General features: G+C 47.4%; 1 protein-coding gene across 4 annotated transcripts in view; it reads right to left on the reverse strand.

Annotated features, from left to right (window-relative positions):
• Positions 1–17859, reverse strand: part of DGKG (diacylglycerol kinase gamma) — a 156602-nt gene that overhangs the window by 35411 nt on the left and 103332 nt on the right. For all 4 annotated transcript variants that reach the window (XR_006274008.1, XR_006274009.1, XR_006274007.1 and 1 more), the window contains one exon: positions 7020–7221. Coding sequence is in view for 1 of the 4 variants with exons in the window: in XM_038416720.2 (XP_038272648.1) it covers positions 7020–7221 (202 nt within the window). In the remaining 3 variants the exon portion in view is untranslated. The remainder of the gene's footprint in view (positions 1–7019; positions 7222–17859) is intronic.

Here is a 17859-nt window from a genome sequence, read left to right on the forward strand (position 1 = left end):
AACCAGCCAGTTAGTTCCTTGAATCTCAGCAGTCAGATCCAAGCCCCAGATCCACAGGGGGGCTGTGAGAAGAGAGAGACAGTGGCTGAAATGGAGTCCCATCATGCTGCCTGCCCTGGCAGCTGCTCCCCCTGCACATATTCCACATGATTTTCTTTACAAAATCTGGTCAGTCAGGAACACCAGCACACAACCCTCCTCCAAAGCAGGTGGTTGGACAGGTAGCCTGGGGGACAGAGCCAGTAACAGATGCTTTCGAGGAAGATCCCTGAAACTGCACAGACTCATAGAACCACAGGGCGAGAAGGGACTACAAGGGTCAGCTAGTCTAACCCCCTGCCAAGACGCAGAATTTGTTGTGTTTAAGCCAGTGGTGGGCAACCTGTGGCCCATGAGACACGCTGGCCACCGCTTCCCACAGCTCCCACTGGTGGAAACAGTGAACTGCAGCCACTGGGAGTTGCGGGGGGCCATGCCTGCGGATGGTCAACATCAACAAAATGTCTCGTGGCCTGCAATCAGATTACCCTCATGGGCCCATGTGGCCCATGTGCTGCAGGTTGCCCATCACTGGTCTAAACCATCCAAAACAGATAGCTATTCAGCCTCCTTTTTAAACCTCCAGAGAAGGAGCTTCCAAGATTTCCCCTAGTTTGTTCCAGTTTGTTCCATTGTTCTACTGTTCTTACAGTTAGGAAGCTTTTCCTGAGATTTAATCTAAAGCTGCTATGCTGTAGTTTGACCCCATTGCCTCTTGTCCTGTCCTCTGTGGCAAGAGAGAACAACTTTTCTCCATCTTTCTTACGGCAGCCTTTCAAATATTTGAAGGCCACTATCATGGTCCCCCTCAATCTCCTCGTTTCCAAACTAAACATACCCAGTTCCTTCAGCCTTTGCTCCTATGGCTTGCTTTCCATTCCTTTGATCATCTTTGTCACCCGCCTCTGGATCCTTTCTGGTTTCTCTATGTCCTTTTTATACAGCAATGACCAAAACTGGACACAGTACTCCAGCTGAGGCCAAACCAGGGCTGAGCAGAGCAGTATTATCACGTCCTGTGACTTGCATGCTATACCTCTTTAAATGCAACCCAACACTACATTTGCTTTTTTTGCAACAGCATCGCATTGCTGACTCATGTTGAGGTTGTGATCCACTACAACTCCCGGATCTGTCTCAGCCATACTGCTGCCAAGCCAGTTATCCCCCATTCTGTATTTGTGCATTTGGTTTTTCTTGCCTAAGTGCAGCACCTTACATTTGTCCCTGTAGAATTTCATTTTGTTGTCGATAGCCCAGTTCTTCAATTTATCAAGATCCCTTTGAATTTTAGCTCTGTCCTCCCTAGTGCTTGCAACTTTGTGTCATCTGCAAAGTTGATCAGTGTGCTCTCTATTCCTACATCCAGGTCATTAATGAAGATGTTAAATAACACCAGACCCAGAACAGATCCCTGTGGAACCCCACTTGAGACCTCCTTCCAATCTGCCATCATTCCATTAATAGTTACTCTTTGCCTATTATTTATCATTTGGTATTATCTATTATTTGTTTTACAGTAGCACTAAGATCAGGATCCCATTGTGCTAGGTGCTGTGCATACACATAGTAAGAGACATTTTATCAATCCTACAAAGTCCTAGATTTCAAAGTTATTAAGTGGCAGTGAGTTCCAAGGGGTAATAATGTGTTGGGTAAGAAAGTATTTTTGATCAGTTTTGTATTTGCCACCTTTCAATCTCATTGAACATCCCCTTGTTCTTGTGTTATGAGTAAGGCTACGTTTTAGTCACGGGTATTTTTAGTAAAAGTCATGGACAGGTCACGGGCAGTAAACAAAAATTCAAAGCCCGTGACCTGTCCATGACTTGTACTATATACCCCTAACTAAAACTTGGGGCAGGGGTCTGCGGGTGCTTGGGGGGGAGGGGGTGTGTGGTCTGAGGGTGCTGCGGGTGCTGGGGGGTGGTGTCCTGGGACCCCCGCTTGTGCTGGAGAGGGTGGGCGGAGACCCCCTGCTGGTGCTGGGGGGAGGGTTGGCAAGGCTGGCAGGCTCCCTACCTGGTTCCATGTGTCCTTGCAGCATCTAGTGGGAGGGAAGGTCGGGGGGCTTCCCATGGTGCTCCCACCATGAGCTCCAGCTCCACAGCTCCCATTGGGCAGGAACTGCAGCCAATGGGAGCTGTGGGGGGCAGTGCTGGGAACACGGTCAGTGCGTGGAGCTCCCCTGACCCCTCTGCCTAGGAGCTGCAGGGACATGTTGGCTGCTTCTGGGAAGCCCCCCCAAGGTAAGTGCTGCCAAACACCCCAACCCCCTGCCCCAGCCCTGAGCCCCCTCCCACACCCAAACTGTCCCAGCAGCGGCTGGCCCAGGGGTTGCCTGATCTGCTTGGTTAGCCCCAGAGTCAGCCACTGAAGAAGTCAACGGACTTCTGTGACAGAAACACAGCCTTAGTTATAAGACAGGAGGAATAGGAGCACTTCTCTCTCCCATTCATTACTGTGAGACCTTTATCATGCTCCTTCCTATTGGGCGGGTGAAGATAACACATTAGAGACCGTGAGGTGCTCACCTTCTCGGAGGTGGGGGCCTGATCAGTATGGAAGATACCCCGATCACACACATTACTCCGTATGGCTCCAAGTCATAACTACAAACATGCCACTAGGGCTGTGCTACCAGCGTCCCAAAGAATAGGGCATTGAGTGCCGTGCTGAGGGAGCTCCAAGAAGTAGCTCAGTCTAATCACCCAGAACAATGGATGACTCTCTGGATAACAATGGATGGTCAGGTTTCAGAGTAGCAGCCGTGTTAGTCTGTATTCGCAAAAAGAAAAGGAGTACTTGTGGCACCTTAGAGTACTCCTTTTCTTTTAATGGATGGTCAGATCACATTGGGACAAGAGTTACAGAAGCAGTATCTCAGCATCATTGTTTCTCAGAACAGCTAGTTCTAGATGCAGGTTATTTAACGCTGAACTCACTACTTTCTGGGCTTTTTTTCTCTTATTTCAACCTGTCCCTTCTCCAGCTGTAATTTCTGCCCTACACTTTACTGAGTTTAGAGATAGCTGTGTCTCACTGACACCTGGACAGAAGGTTTTGTTTGCCTCTGCTGCACCTTCGCACCCAGCAGCTCTCTCCCAGCTCCTACTTAAAATAATTCCACAAAGCCTTGCTAGTTTTCTGTGCATGCTCTTTGGAGTTACTTGTGTTAGGGTGGAACCCACCCCTCCTGTAGCAGCTCTCTCTTCCTGCAAACACCCAGTGGCTAGTTAATTTACACCCCCCCCCCCGCCCCTTTATACCATCTTCTCCTTTGCACATTGGGGCTCTGAAGTTCCTCTGTCTTCCTAGCCCTATGGAAGCACTTCACAGAGCCCTATCACAGAAACCCTGGGCCTGGATCTTACCAGAAAATCTAAATGTCACCTTCAGGAACAATCCCCAGCATCTCCCTATATTTAAAGATTTTGCTCCGAGATATTGAATGGCAATCTGCAGAGCTATCCCCGCCGGATTTATGGGCTAGCAGGACTAGTAGTTAAGCATTTGACTCAATTCATATCTAGTGAACGCACACAATCTGTGTTATATAATAATCCCCAATTCATGGGAGACTGGAGGCTAGACTAAAACTTGAGAAGGCTGAAAAACACATGGGGTTCTGTTTGTTTATTGTATTGACTCTCTCAAGCAGCCAGAGGGCTTTCTAATAAATTTGTGTTTGTTTATTCCCCGTCCTTTGCCTCTGGGGCAGGATGCCCTCCTCTTTGTTGGGTTCCCTTAACTTTGACGTTGTCACTAGCACTGACTCTCACACCGCAAAGGGTGTATCTCCATGCCCAAGTCTGGATGAAGGATGGAATTAAAACAGGAAGGGATGAGGGTATAATTCTCTTGAAGCCCTTGGTCTGTGTCCTCCTATGGAGGACAAGATTTGCAAAGCAAGTGTTTAGTTTGGGCCCTCTGAACTTAGCCACAAACAGATAGGAGGAGCTATACACGCCGGTGTGACTACACTGGGCCTGATTCCCCACTGCCCTGCACCTCTGCAGCCATCTCCCCTGGGCACAGCTGGCGCAGGCAGAAATCGCCACACCAGACGCAGGGCCACAGGGAGTCAGGCCCGCTATCTGACTAAGGAGGTTTAAACAATGGGCAGTGCCCCTCCAGTTTGTGCTGCTCCCATGGCTGTCTCAGTCATACTGTGTAGCAGCCTATCAGGGCCCCAAGAGAGGGGAGCTAGCGTACTGCAAAATGCAGCTTGCTTTCACAGGCCACTGTCAAGGGAATAGCAGATGCAGAGCTTTCTTCAGGCACCTTCGAAGTCCCTCCCTAGTCCCCCACAGCTGTGCCAACCCCAAGTGTGCAAAAGTCCTGAGTCAGGGCCCAGAAATCATGAGATTGGCTTAGAAATCATGAGAGTTTAAATCACAATAAATGTTGTTTCTCTGTCTTCTGGTCTCTGAGCTGCTAGGTCGCCCTCAGCAGGTTTTCTTTTCTACCAGGAGGGCTAGAAAGGCAAGCTGAGATTCTCACACAATCACCTGACTCTAGGAGTTGGGGCTTGCAGAAAATCACCAGCTATCATGAAACATGCAGATGCCAGAGCTGGCGACACTGCAGTAGGGGCCTGGAGGGAGTGTAACAGCACGAGCTCCGCAGTTTCAATCCCTGCTTTTCCCCTCGAAGCCGCAATGACTGCTCCAGCAACAGCAGTCGCTAGCTACCACCTGCATCCCCCAGCGAGACTCCACCAGCAGGAAGAGGAATTCTGGCCTCCCAGGGCACTGCCAAGAACGCCCCAGCCTTTGCCCTCTGGGGTCAAACGTTTGAAGTGCCAGGCAGCACCTCACATTGTCCTGCTGCCCCCTTCCGTGCTGTCAGGACTCAGCGCCACGGCAGGCTGCACCTCCCTCTCAAGCGCTCCCTCCCCACAAGAACCCTGCGCCTGTGTTTCAACTGATCATGTTAATAGTCACCTACCTCTGCTCCGGAGAGCAGCTGCCCACAGCCCGGAGCTCAGGGGCTCCAGAACGCTCGCAGGCCCCTAGCTCGCTGCCATGGCCCGAGCTCTTCACCACCGATTTGTGGTAATCCAGCCCCATGACAGCTCTGTCTGTACCTGGGGCCCCACCACGGCCAGTCCTGCTGCCCCCGACCTGCCCTCGCCCCGCCACACAGACAACAGGAGGAAACAAGCCAGGAAGCCCCAGCCAGTGCCTTAGGATTGCCAACGTTCTAATTGCAAAAAAAGCGAACACCCTAGTCCCCCCGCTTCCCTGAGGCCACATTCCTGCCCTGCCCCTTCCCCGAGGCCCTGCCCCTCGCTCACTACAGTCCCCGTCCCTCGGTGGTTTGCTGTCCCCCACCCTCACTCACTTTCACTGGGCTGGGGCAGCGGGTTGGTGTGCAGGAGGAGGTGAGGGCTCTAACCTGGAGTGCGGGCTCTGGGGTGGGGCCAGAAATGAGGGGTTCAGGGTGCAGGAGAAGGCTCTGGGCTGTGGCAGGGGGTTGGGGTGTGGGAGAGGGTGAGGGTGAGGGCTCCGGCTGGGGGAGTGGGCTCTGGGGTAGGGCTGGGGATGAGGGCTTTGGGTGTAGGAGGGGGCTCCAGGCTAGGGCAGAGGAGTTCTGGGTGTGGGAGGAGCTCCAGGCTGGAACAGGGGGGTGGGGTGCAGGGGGGTGAGGGCTCTGTCTGGAGGTGTGGGCTCTGGGGTGGGGCTGGGGATGAGGGGTTTGGGGTGCAGGAGGGGGCTCCAGATTGGGGCAGAGGGGTTCAGAGTGTGGGAGGGGGCTCAGGGTTGGGGCGCAGGCTTACCTCTGGCGGCTCCTGGTCAGCAGCGCAATGAGGCTAAGGCAGGCTCCCTGCCTGTCTTGGCTCCATGCTGCGCCCCGGAAGCAGTCAGCCAGTCCAGCTCCTAGGCGGAGGCATGGCAGGCGGCTCTACGTGCTGCTCTCACCCACAGGCACCGAGCCCGCAGCTCCCATTGGCCAAGGTTCCTGGCCAATGGGAGTGTGGAGCTAGTGCTCGGGGCAGGGGCAGCACGCGGGACCCTGTAGTCGCCCCACATAGGAGCCGGATCCGCTGGCTGCTTCCAGGGTGCAGTGCAGAGCCAGGACAGGTAGGGAGCCTGCCTTAGTTCCGAAGCATCGACGACCAGACTTTTAACAGCCTGGTCGGCGGTACTGTCTGGAGCTGCCAGGGTCCCTTTTCGACCGGCTGTTCTGGTAAAACACCAGACACCTGGTCACCCTACAGTGCCTCGGAAGGTCACTGACAGCCCCCTCTATCCCCCCTGTGCAGTGCAATCAGCAAACAGCTTCCTCAGACAGAGCCCAGACACTGACACCAGGCCCTGAGCCTCATGCTGACCTAACTGAGATCTGTGTCCAACAATCCCCACACCATCCCCCGGGTTATCGCTAATCAATTCCCTGCCCGCTCTGCTCCACAGCACCCCGGCTGGCTGGCACTGAAGGCCCCGGGCTAGCTGATCCTGCCCCCATCCACACCCAGGGCACTCTATTCACCACCCACCCGCACCCAGGGAATGGGGGGTAACCCACCTGCTCCCTCCATACACATAGGGAGAGATGGTCTTTGAGTTGGAGAAAGGCAGTATTAACCCCCTTGTACACATGGGGCCATCTCAGGATAGTCAAAGGAACCATCTTTTGACCATTCTCCAGGGCTTTTCAACGCCCAAAGGGTCGACAAATGGATAAAGATTTTTGGGTGCCACAGGTCCTATGCCAGGAGAGAAGGGAAGGAGGTGGGATGAGGGCAGTGTGGATTTACCTCTGTTTTGGGCCAGTTAAATGTTCATGAAAGAAACAATCTCGGTCATAAAACATATTGTTGGGAAACTTTTCTCATTTTCCTGTTTTAAGCCATGACCAAAGTGCCACAGAGATATGTGCACGGTTCAGTCATTCCCCTCTGTGCTTTATCGAGCCCTACCACCTCCCATCCCCAGCCTCTCCATGCACTGGGAGTGATGGCGTACGCGGCTCACCTTGGATGCAGAATTTGAGTTCCTTGGCATCAGTGACCACCGTGGAGTGCAACTTTTCGGGCACTTTCTTGCTCATCCGGTTATAGCTGCGCTGTCTCTTGGTCTCGCCCCAGAGATTGGAGCCACCATACATGCTGGGGATGTTGAGTACGGCGATGCCCTCCAGCGAGGTACTGCTCAGGTCCAGCAGCGTTCCGTCACACTGCAGGCAAACAGACAGACATAGTCAGGCATTAGACACTAACTGACACCCCGCATTATGGACCCAGCCCAGTGCCCTGACTGGGTGGGGCCTGTGGGCACACAACAGAGATACAAAGAAGGGATAAATGCAGAGCTCCCAGGAGCTGGGCTTGCAGAGGCATTTCCACTTCCCCAGAACTCCAGAGAAGGCCAAGGCTAGGAGAACTAGTGAGGTCCCGCATGCTAGGAACACCACCGGGAAATGGTCAGGACATCCTGATCTACCATATGGCTGCTACAGGCACTAACAGAAGTGTAAAGTAGAGAGCCCAAAATCAGGCGATCAGACAGCATTCATCAAAGCATGAATTAGTTATGTGGCAAATAGAAAAATTACATCAGTCCCCGGAAATAGTACCGCTGCCTTTCTGGAGGATGTGCTAGTCAGACACAAGTGGCTGGGCTCAATGCAGGGGTGTTCGGATTGAAACACAATGGCCTGTGATTGGGACTAGATGATCCCTTCTGGTCTTACACTCCATGACGGTGAGATGAGGATGCATGTCTCTTTGGGGGTGGGGGAGAGAATGGGGCCATTTTCAGGCTCTGGCTGGGTTGTGAGGCCCAGCAGTGTGGAGAGCAGAGGACAGCGAGCAGAACAGCGTATTCATGGCACGGGATGTTTGGCCCTGATTCAGCAAGATACAGGCATCTGAGCATGTGCTTAGCTTTAAGCATGTGAGAAAACCCATGGACGACAACAGGGCTACTCATGTGGTTCGAGTTAGGCACATAGATTCATAGATTCAAAGATACTAAGGTCAGAAGGGACCATTCTGATCATCTAGTCTGACCTCCTGCACAGCGCAGGCCACAGAATCTCACCCACCCACTCCTATGAAAAACCTCACCCATGTCTGAGCTATTGAAGTCCTTAAATCATGGCTTCATAGAGACAGCATGTTTTGAAGAGGAATGTGAAGGAGAGGGACACAGTTAGTAAGAAGAAGGGTCTGAGGAAAATAATCTGAAGAGAAAAGAGAAATTAAAGTTGGCCAGAATTTTGAAGGCCTTGCTGTCTAATCATCCTTGGGTGTATCACCACCACCATACACAGGCTCTTAAGTAGAGAGAGGGAATATGAAACGGGCAGCAAAATCGCACAATCCTGAGCAGTATGAAAAGGACACAAACAATCACTCCATGTTTTGTTGCAGTTATATGAGGAGGAATAAAGGATGAAAACACTTTCAAGGTGGACAGGCCTAAAATAGTACCTGTTTATGCTGAGTCTCCACACAATGTGCCTCTGTACTGACAGATGCTCTTCCCTGCTAATCTTTCTGTTCTTGGGGTGGTGTAATAAAGACATCTACAAACACTTTATATAAACTGATGAACTTGCCAACATGTCAAATTTCCATTCACCTTAAGTTTTCATGCACAAATCAGCCTCAGCGTCATTTAAAAGACAATAAAATGGAATGCTGCAAGTAGTCTGGACATACTAAATAACTGTTCTTGAACTGTACCTTTCTTAAATGTACTCAATATAAATAATTTTTAGCCCAATTCATACATGGTTTACTCTTCTTACATGTGGCATATATTGATAACACCTTGACTGCTTAAAAGTAAGGTTATGTTTATGCATGATGTTTTTTATACTTATCCTTAATTTAGGTTAAAAGGAAACTGAATAGCTGAAATGACACATATTTTCCATGAAATAGTGGTCTTTGGAAAATTCATAAATCGCTTTAGAAAATATCGATAAGGAAATACTAAAATAGTTTTGAAGGTTATATATAAATAAAAAATCTAGAAATATTATGAAATAGGTTACGGTGAAGAAAATGTAATGTAGATTTCTGGTCCAAATTAAAACAGTTTTTCTGTAATTAGCTTGTTTCAAATCTACTAAATGGTTAAGGGAGTGTTTAAATTAAATGCCTCAGTGCTTTGCTGAACTGGGACCAGAGGACAGAGCTGCTGATCTCTGGCCTGCACACACAGACTGCCCAGGCTGGGATACAAAATGGTCAGGCTGCCATTTGAGGAGCAGGCAGCATACAGGGGGTCTGCACTGAGTACCAGCCTGGGAATCTTGCCCTTGAAGAGGCCAGTGGCGATTTGTGCCCTGCGTTGGTCTTTCCACTGGGTGTACTCCGTGTGCAGGCAGCAGTTCAGCCCAGGCCGCATGCAGCCCCTTCACAAACAATGTCTGGTTTTCTTCCCAGCCCTGGAGCTGATAGACACATAGCGTATTTTTCAGTCTTTTTATTGTATTCCATGAGCTGTTCAGAAAGCTCAAGGCATATGGAATCGACAGGAAATACAGCTCATCCATTAAACTGAAACTGGCACAACGGCCGCTATGGGACCTGCCTTGCAAACAATGAGTCCGTGCTCAGTCACCCCCTTATGGAAAACCTGGGGAAACACCCAGACTTTGCATTGTGCCCTGAATGGCTATCTGTAATAAGTTTCTGACCTAGTTTTAATACTGTTTATATACACCAAGACACTTTGGATGTTTTAGTAAAAACCTTATTAAAGATAAAAGTTATCTTGCTCAACTCAAAAGAATTAAACATAACTCTTTCTTTTGGGTAGTTTGCCCTCAGGTTATGCTTCCTGTATGTGTCTCACTGGGAATGCAGTTGTGGAAGCTGGAACATCAGGGCTGCTGAAGACTACTTCTTGATGCTGAGCTCTTTATGATGTTTCTAACTGGGCAGATGAGTCTGACCTTGATAAGAGAGAGGCTTCTTGAAGCTGTCAGTTAAGCTGATTTAGCATTCTTTACAGTTTCTTTCATTTCACGTACTTAAGCCAGTATGTAACTGAGGCATAGACACTGGAACTAGGGGTGCTGTCGTACCTCCTGGCTTGAAGTGGCTTCCATTTATGGCATTTACAGTTTGGTTCAGAGGCTCTCGGCATCCCCACTATAAAAACTGTTCCAGCACACCTGAACTGAGATCCTATACTATAACAGGTTTCAGAGTAGCAGCCGTGTTAGTCTGTATTCACAAAAAGAAAAAGAGTACTCGTGGCACCTTAGAGACTAACAAATTTATTTGAGCATAAGCTTTCGTGAGCTACAGCAAGCGAGCTGTAGCTCACGAAAGCTTATGCTCAAATAAATTTGTTAGTCTCTAAGGTGCCACAAGTACTCTTTTTCTTTATACTATAACGGTTTTAAATGTATTTATGCAAACAAATGCTTATGGTAGTTACATATTTTTCTTTAGTAATTATCTATGTAGTTTCTAAAAACCAAAATTGTAATATTGGAATTTGAAAAGTAATTATCCTGGTTGTTAAAACATGACTTATGATGTTATATTCCAGTCCTGCTCAAACTTAACACTGTCTTTATTTTGCATTATTGACCAATTTCTTTCCCCCCCCACCCCCTTTTCATGGGAGGAAGTTTCTGAAAGCAGACTGCAAATTACTTATTTTAAGAATCAATTTTTGATTATATATAAAAGGCCAAAAGTATAACTAGGTTAAAAATAGATAAGTTCATGAAGTATAGACCCATCAAAGGCTTTTAGCCAAGATGGTCTGAGACACAACCCCATGTGGCTGGTGTCCCAAAACCTCTGACTGCTAGAAGCTAGGACTGGGTGACTAGGAATGGATCACTTGATAAATTAACCTGTTCTGTTCACTGCCTTTGGAGCATCTGGCATTGGACATTGTTGGAAGCCAGAATACTGGGCTAGATGGACCATTGGTCTGACCCAGTGTGGTCATTCCTGTGTTCTTCTTCCCGTGGAAGCCCATATTGTGAATGTACTCTTTTCAGAAAGTGTAAGCAGAAAAACAAATAAAAAAACCCCTGAGTGCTTAGGACATTGTTCTAGGGAGCTTTTTGTCTATCAGATTTACTGTTCCTGTCTAACTAGTGGGGAGTGGTCATTCAGCTGCTTTAGATCTACTGGGTTTTGGCGGCGGGTGTAACTTCCTCTCAAGGAGGCTACTTTCTCTCTTGCCTCTTTCACCCATAGCCCTGCCCACACTCCACCCCCGTTGCACCCCAGGCCCTGCCCCCTCCTTCGCTTGTCCCTCTCCCCGCTCGCTGCATGTATCCATTCTCTCCCTCCCAACTCCTCCCTGCTAGGCCTCCCTCCTCATCTCCCAGGGCTGATTGTTCCAGTGTTTGTTTACTAGCAAGGATTAAAATATGAATGGCTGCACTAGTTCTGCTCTGCTCCTGACATGTGACCCTACCTTGCCCCCAGTGTCTTTATGAAGGGGGTCTGTCTCTAGCCATTCTCCCCCCCCCAGTGTGTCCCAGCCCCTCAGTGGATGTGTATATTGGAGGGGAGACTTTTTTCTGTGCCTGGTCCCTTTGGTGTGGTTTTTATGGGCACCGGAGATGGGGGGCAGGGACGGGAGTGCTGGAGAGGAGCAGCCAGGCAGTGGTGGGTGGAGAATGCTGAGCTTTGATATGTGCCATGCAGGTGCTGGGGCGGCTGAGGGGGTGGTATTTGCTGCTCAGCTTCCCAGGTTCATCAGTAATCTCCCTGAGGAGTCCAAGGGACCTGGGAAGCTGAGTAGCGGATACGCCACCTCAGCCACCCGGGAACCTGAACGGTGCATAATAAATAGGCAAAAACTTCCAGTGGATGCCCACTCCCAGCTGGGAGGTGAAGAGGCTGTGCCACCACAGCCCTGGCATTCTGTGATGGCTGTGCCAGGGGTGGCTTAGCCAAAAATCTGAAAGCATTTTGTAAAGGCATTATGTCCATTTTACAGATAAGGAAACTGACTCTTTCAAGGTCAAAAAACAAGTTAATGGCAGTTGCGAGGAGAACCTAGGGTTGTCTGACTCTCAGTTGTATTCCCTAACTCTTTTTCCTTCCCACTATTGTTACCCAATCTCCACTCCCTACATCAATAGGTTTTCCCTTTTAGACACAATTTGATCTCACCAAACAGTGTTTCCATCTGGTAAAATAGCTTGGTTTTCTATTGAGTGGTCTCTGAATATCCCCACTTATGAGATACACTGGCCAGATACAGCTCAAGTGCTGGAACTTTGACAAACAGAGCCCATTGGAGCAGTCTCTTGCACTCCTTCCTATATTAGTCATTTAAAATCCACTGAGACAATTTCCTTCATAGGGCTGTGAAAATTTGGGAGCACATTTATAAAATTTATGAATTCTGATTGATAGTGAAGTGGTATTATGAAAAATTGCTGTATCATGAATATGTAAGTGGATATGCCTTTGCTGATAGTTCCTGTAACATGTACACACCATACAGACACAAAGGGCAATACTGAAGGTTAATGATAGTACTTAACCCTCACAAAGGTTACGATAAAAAGCCACTTCAGTCTTAGAAATCTAGTTTTAGCTTAACCCTACTGAAGGGGGAGGGGGAGAGAAGGTAAGAGCAGTGGAACTTACCTAGTCTCTTGTTCTACTCATGGTAACTAGGGGTGTGTCTACACAGCCAATGTTAAAGTGCTGCTGCGGCAGTGTTTTGATGTGCCTGTGTAGTCACAACTCCAGTGCTGGGAGAGAGCTTTCCAGAGAGAGCTTTCCCCATGCTTCTTTTTCCTGTCAGCTTTGCAGCGTTGGGGGTTGCTTCGCTTCGGGGTGTGAAAGGACACACACCTGCTCATGGAGCAGGTCCTCAAGGAATCAATTCTAAAGCACTTAGAGAAGAGGAAAGTGATCAGGAACAGTCAGCATGGATTCACCAAGGGCAAGTCATGCCTGTCTAATCTCATTGCCTTCTGTGACGAGATAACTAGCTCTGTGGATGAGGGGAAAGCAGTGGACATGTTATTCCTTGACTTTAGCAAAGCTTTTGACATGGTCTCCCACAGTATTCTTGCCAGCAAGTTAAAGAAGTATTGGCTGGATGAATGGACTAGAAGGTGGATAGAAAGCTGGCTAGATTGTCAGGCTCAACGGGTAGTGATCAATGGCTCCATGTCTAGTTGGCAGCCGGTATCAAGTGGAGTGCCTCAAGGGCGATCCTGGGGCCGGTTTTGTTCAATATCTTCATAAATGATCTGGAGGATGGTGTGGATTGCACCCTCAGCAAGTTTGCAGATGACACTAAACTGGGAGGAGAGGTAGATAAGCTGGAGGGTAGGGATAGGATACAGAGGGCCCTAGACAAATTAGAGGATTGGGTCAAAAGAAATCTGATGAGGTTCAACAAGGACAAATGCAGAGTCTTGCACTGAGGACGGAAGAATCCTATGCACTGCTACAGATTAGGGACCGAATGGCTAGGCAGCAGTTCTGCAGAAAAGGACCTAGGGGTTATAGTGGACGAGAATCAACAGTGTGCCGTTGTTGTCAAGAAGGCCAATGGCATTTTGGGATGTAAAAGTAGGAGCATTGCCAGCAGATCGAGGGACGTGATTGTTCCCCTCTATTCGACATTGGTGAGGCCTCATCTGGAGTACTGTGTCCAGTTTTGGGCCTACACTACAAGAAGGATGTGGAAAAATTGGAAAACGTCCAGCGGAGGGCAACAAAAATGATTAGGGGACTGGAACACATGACTTATGAGGAGAGGCTGAGGGAACTGGGATTGTTTAGTCTGCAGAAGAGAAGAATGAGGGGGGATTTGATAGCTGTTCTCAACTACTTGAAAGGGGGTTCCAGAGAGGATGGATCTAGACTGTTCTCAGTGGTAGCAGATGACAGAACGAGGAGTAATGGTCTCAAGTTGCAGTGGGGAGGTTTAGGTTGGATATTAGGAAAAACTTTTTCACTAGGAGGGTGGTGAAACACTGGAATGCATTACTTAGGGAGGTGGTGGAATCTCCTTCCTTAGAAGTTTTTACGGTCAGGCTTGACAAAGCCCTGGCTGGGATGATTTAGTTGGGGATTGGTCCTGCTTTGAGCAGGGGGTTGGACTAGATGACCTCCTGAGGTCCCTTCCAACCCTGATATTCTATGATTCTATGAAGATGTACAGAGTCAGGTTGTCGTGGATTAAGTCAAGGGAAGGGATTTCAGAGTAGAGGGCCCTTCCCTGAGAATGTCCTGCCACTGACTCTCGACATGCATACCTACCATCCGGAGCACCAGTGCGGAAGTGCCTTTGATCTCAGCCTCACAGTCTGACCCCAAATGAGAAGTGATCTCTACTACACACAAACCACAAACCCTAAACAGCTTAACCTAGAGCCGGTCAAAACATTTCTCCGCAATATGTAATTTCAGTGAAAATTTCAGTCAAACGACTTTTTCACAAAGTAATTTCCATTTCACGTCAACAAGGCCAGGAAACATTTTGCCCCAAACTAAAAAATGTGACTGAAAACAACTTTTGAAACTCTGCCCCCCCTTCAAGTTTTCTGTTGTTGTCTTTTGAAATCCCAAAAAACATTTGCGGGACATTTTGATGAAAACAAAAATATCGATTTTTAAAAATTTCGCATGAAAAAACATTAGCATTTTTCAAACAGCTCTTCTTAAAACCAGCTTGGGGGGGCAGGAGGCAGCTATCAGCACTGAGCATCACCTCATCCCTTCCGGATGTCAAGAGAAGCAGATGTTATACAAGCACCTGACCTGGCAGAATCTTACATGCTATGTTGTTGTAGTCGTGTGGGTCTCAGGGTATCAGAGAGACAAGGTGGGTGAGGTCGTATCTTTTATGGGACCAATTTCTGTCGGTCTGTTGTTCTTCAGGACCTGAAAAAGAGCTCCGTGTAAGCTTGAAAGCTTGTCTTTCTCACCAACAGAAGCTGGTCCCATAAAAGGTATGACCTCAGCCACCTTGTCTCTAATGCCGTTGTGTGGGCATTTCTATTCCTAATATTGTATGTAGGGTGCGGGGAGTGGAGGGGGTCAAACATAACTCTGTAATAGGATTCAAGAACCTCTGTCCTAGAAACACTCATTATTTGGTTCTTTTTTATTATATATTTTAAATGAAAATTTAAAAAACCCAGAGAAGTCTGATTAGATATTTTTTCAAGTGGAACTGATGTCACTAACCAGACAGTTTCTCAAATCACTGCTCACAATTCACCATGTTCTATCTACAGCAGCTTAGAAAACTTCCACTGCTCAGCTACTTTTCCCTATGGCCTCTTCTCTTATTATTTGAACTTACTTTAGAGAATCAAATATTTTGGCTCGTCAAAGCCTTATTCCTTTGATGACTGGATACTGTTTCTTCTAAATGTGATACGGAAAATTGGGTTGACTTTGGCAGAAAATAATATTAAAGATGTGAAAGAAAAATTTGTCAATTTTGGAGCCTCTTTAGGAAAGCAATAAAGCATTCATTGCTTGGAGTCCTTACTAAGGCGTCTAAGTGTTACAAAGAAAAATTGCAACATTTGAAAATTACACTAAAAGGTATTTGTGGCTTTCCAAAGTACTAGAGAGAGGGACAAGTAAATAGAGTTGTGAACTTTTTAATTGTATAAATGACTTTAATTCCTCTGCCAGCATTCAAACAGGTAGAGTATTTTATAAACAAAACAATACGTGGCTTGTGGTATCTATGAAGCAGCCCCTATATATTATTACCCTGGCATCATCTTCTGATTGGTAAAGCTGATGACTTATAAGTGGAAAAATTAGGTGTGATTTCTTCAAGGTAGAAGGGTAAATATCTTCCTTGATATTGCTAAAACCACCACACATGTAGGGGAAAAGAATCCTTTTTTGCATTCCAAATATATTTCCTAGGCTTTAAAGCATCCATTCTTTTGCCTGCTAAGTTACAGTTAAGTAAGGATAAGAAATGTTATTTTTTTCTTGAATTTTGATGATGCTAGGGAATTTCTGTCCTCCATGTTTTCCAAAGAAGAATGTGTGTTGGATAACGAAGAATTCTCTGTTGCTAGAATTTTGACTCTTTTTCTTGCTAAGTGAGGACCTCAACCTTATTTTTCATGGAATCATAGAAATGTAGAGCTGGAAGAGACCTCAACAAGTCATTTAGTCCAGCTGCCCATGCTGTGGACCAAGTAAACCTAGACCATCCCTGGCAAGTGTTTGTCTAATCTGTTCTTAAATACCTCCAATGACGGGGATTCCACGACCGCCCTTATAGAATCATAGAAATGCAGGGCCAAAACGGAATTTTTAAAACAACTCATGCTAGGACATTTTAAATATTCATGCTAAAAAATTAGGAAATTTTAAATATTACTGCATGAATATGTGTTAATCTGCCTGCAAATGTTTTTACCAGTATGCACACACACATACTATATGCAATGCTTTTTTATCCCCCACAATGCTTGGAAGTCTTCTCTTTTTTTTAGCTCTCCCTTGATTGTGAAAAGCCAGAAATGTTTTTTTTATATATTTTAAGCTAAACTCAGAATTTTGGGGCTTTGTTTCAGTCACTCATTCTTTAATATATTTTTGAAAATAATAATGAGTAAAATATCCTCTAACATCTCAAAGTGCATGTACAGTGCCTAGCGCAGTGGGGTACTGATCCATGACTCGATGCAGCTTAACTCAATGTCATTTCTCTCTTGGTCTTTAACATGATAACTTCTGAATGCTGCATCTGTTAATTCCAGACTTCTAGGGTCTGTGAAGCTTCCAACCTGCAGGTCACCAGGCAACGCTACGCAGGTAGAAAAAGGAAGTGCTAAAGACATGCTGATGCAATAGGATATGGCTTGTTTAGGGGCAGGAAGAACACTAAGGGCCCAGTCCCAGTTGGTGTAACTCAATGTAGCTCCACTGAAGTCACACAGATCATTTCCATTAGAGTGAATGGAGCTGGGCAGCTGGCCCTTCCTGTTTCAGTTTTTGTGAGAAATGGGAGTTGGAGTGCAGGAGATTGACAAGAGAATAGGAGCCTGAGAGGACATAGAGGGACCTCTGGCATACAGACATGTGGGGAGAGAACACTGGGATGCTCCTATGTACTGAGACTGGAACGAGCACGTCCACATTGGGTGGTGTGAACATATCCTGGGAGCGGAGATGGCTAAGAGGAACACTATTAAACACTAAAGCACACACACATACCCAGATTGTCTAGCTAGCCTTTCAAGTGTGGGTGTTTAATGTTAGGCACGTGAGCCTGTAATTAGTTACCAAAACTCGGTTGCAGGTACCTAACTGCCAATTCACATACACGCTCATTTAGGGGCTGAGTATTTAGGGCCAGATTTACAAAGGAGGCTGGCATCTAAAGATGCAGGTAGACACCTTGGGGGGATAAGCTATCCCAGGATAAGCACATTTTTACAGGTATTCCTGTGTCCTCGCCGACAGTGGGGCGTATTGCTTGGACAATTCTGGTATAGTTAAAGCTGTACAACTCTCTAGTGTAGACACGGCTGAAGGCACCCTCGGCTGACAGTTATCTCACAGTAGATCTATAGCGAGGAAAAGGGGTACTCTGGAGATTACAGGCTCGATACAGCAGCCACTGAACAGATGAAACAAATGAAGAAACGGACCCAGGAGTGCAGCAAGGCCGGATGGCTGGAAAAGGGCACCAAATAAGCCATTTTTAGTCTTTAGGCTAAACATTACTGCCCCGAACAGGGAAGGGATGGAGGTGGTGACCCAGTCCAATAGGAATGTGATCTGCCAAATCCTATACATTCCAGTGCCTTTATCGGGTTGGGAAGATGGGCGTATTAGAGAGGACCCCCATCCTCTGATGGGCTCAGCAG

Source organism: Dermochelys coriacea, chromosome 9 (assembly GCF_009764565.3).
Source record: "Dermochelys coriacea isolate rDerCor1 chromosome 9, rDerCor1.pri.v4, whole genome shotgun sequence".
NCBI lineage: Eukaryota > Metazoa > Chordata > Testudines > Dermochelyidae > Dermochelys > Dermochelys coriacea.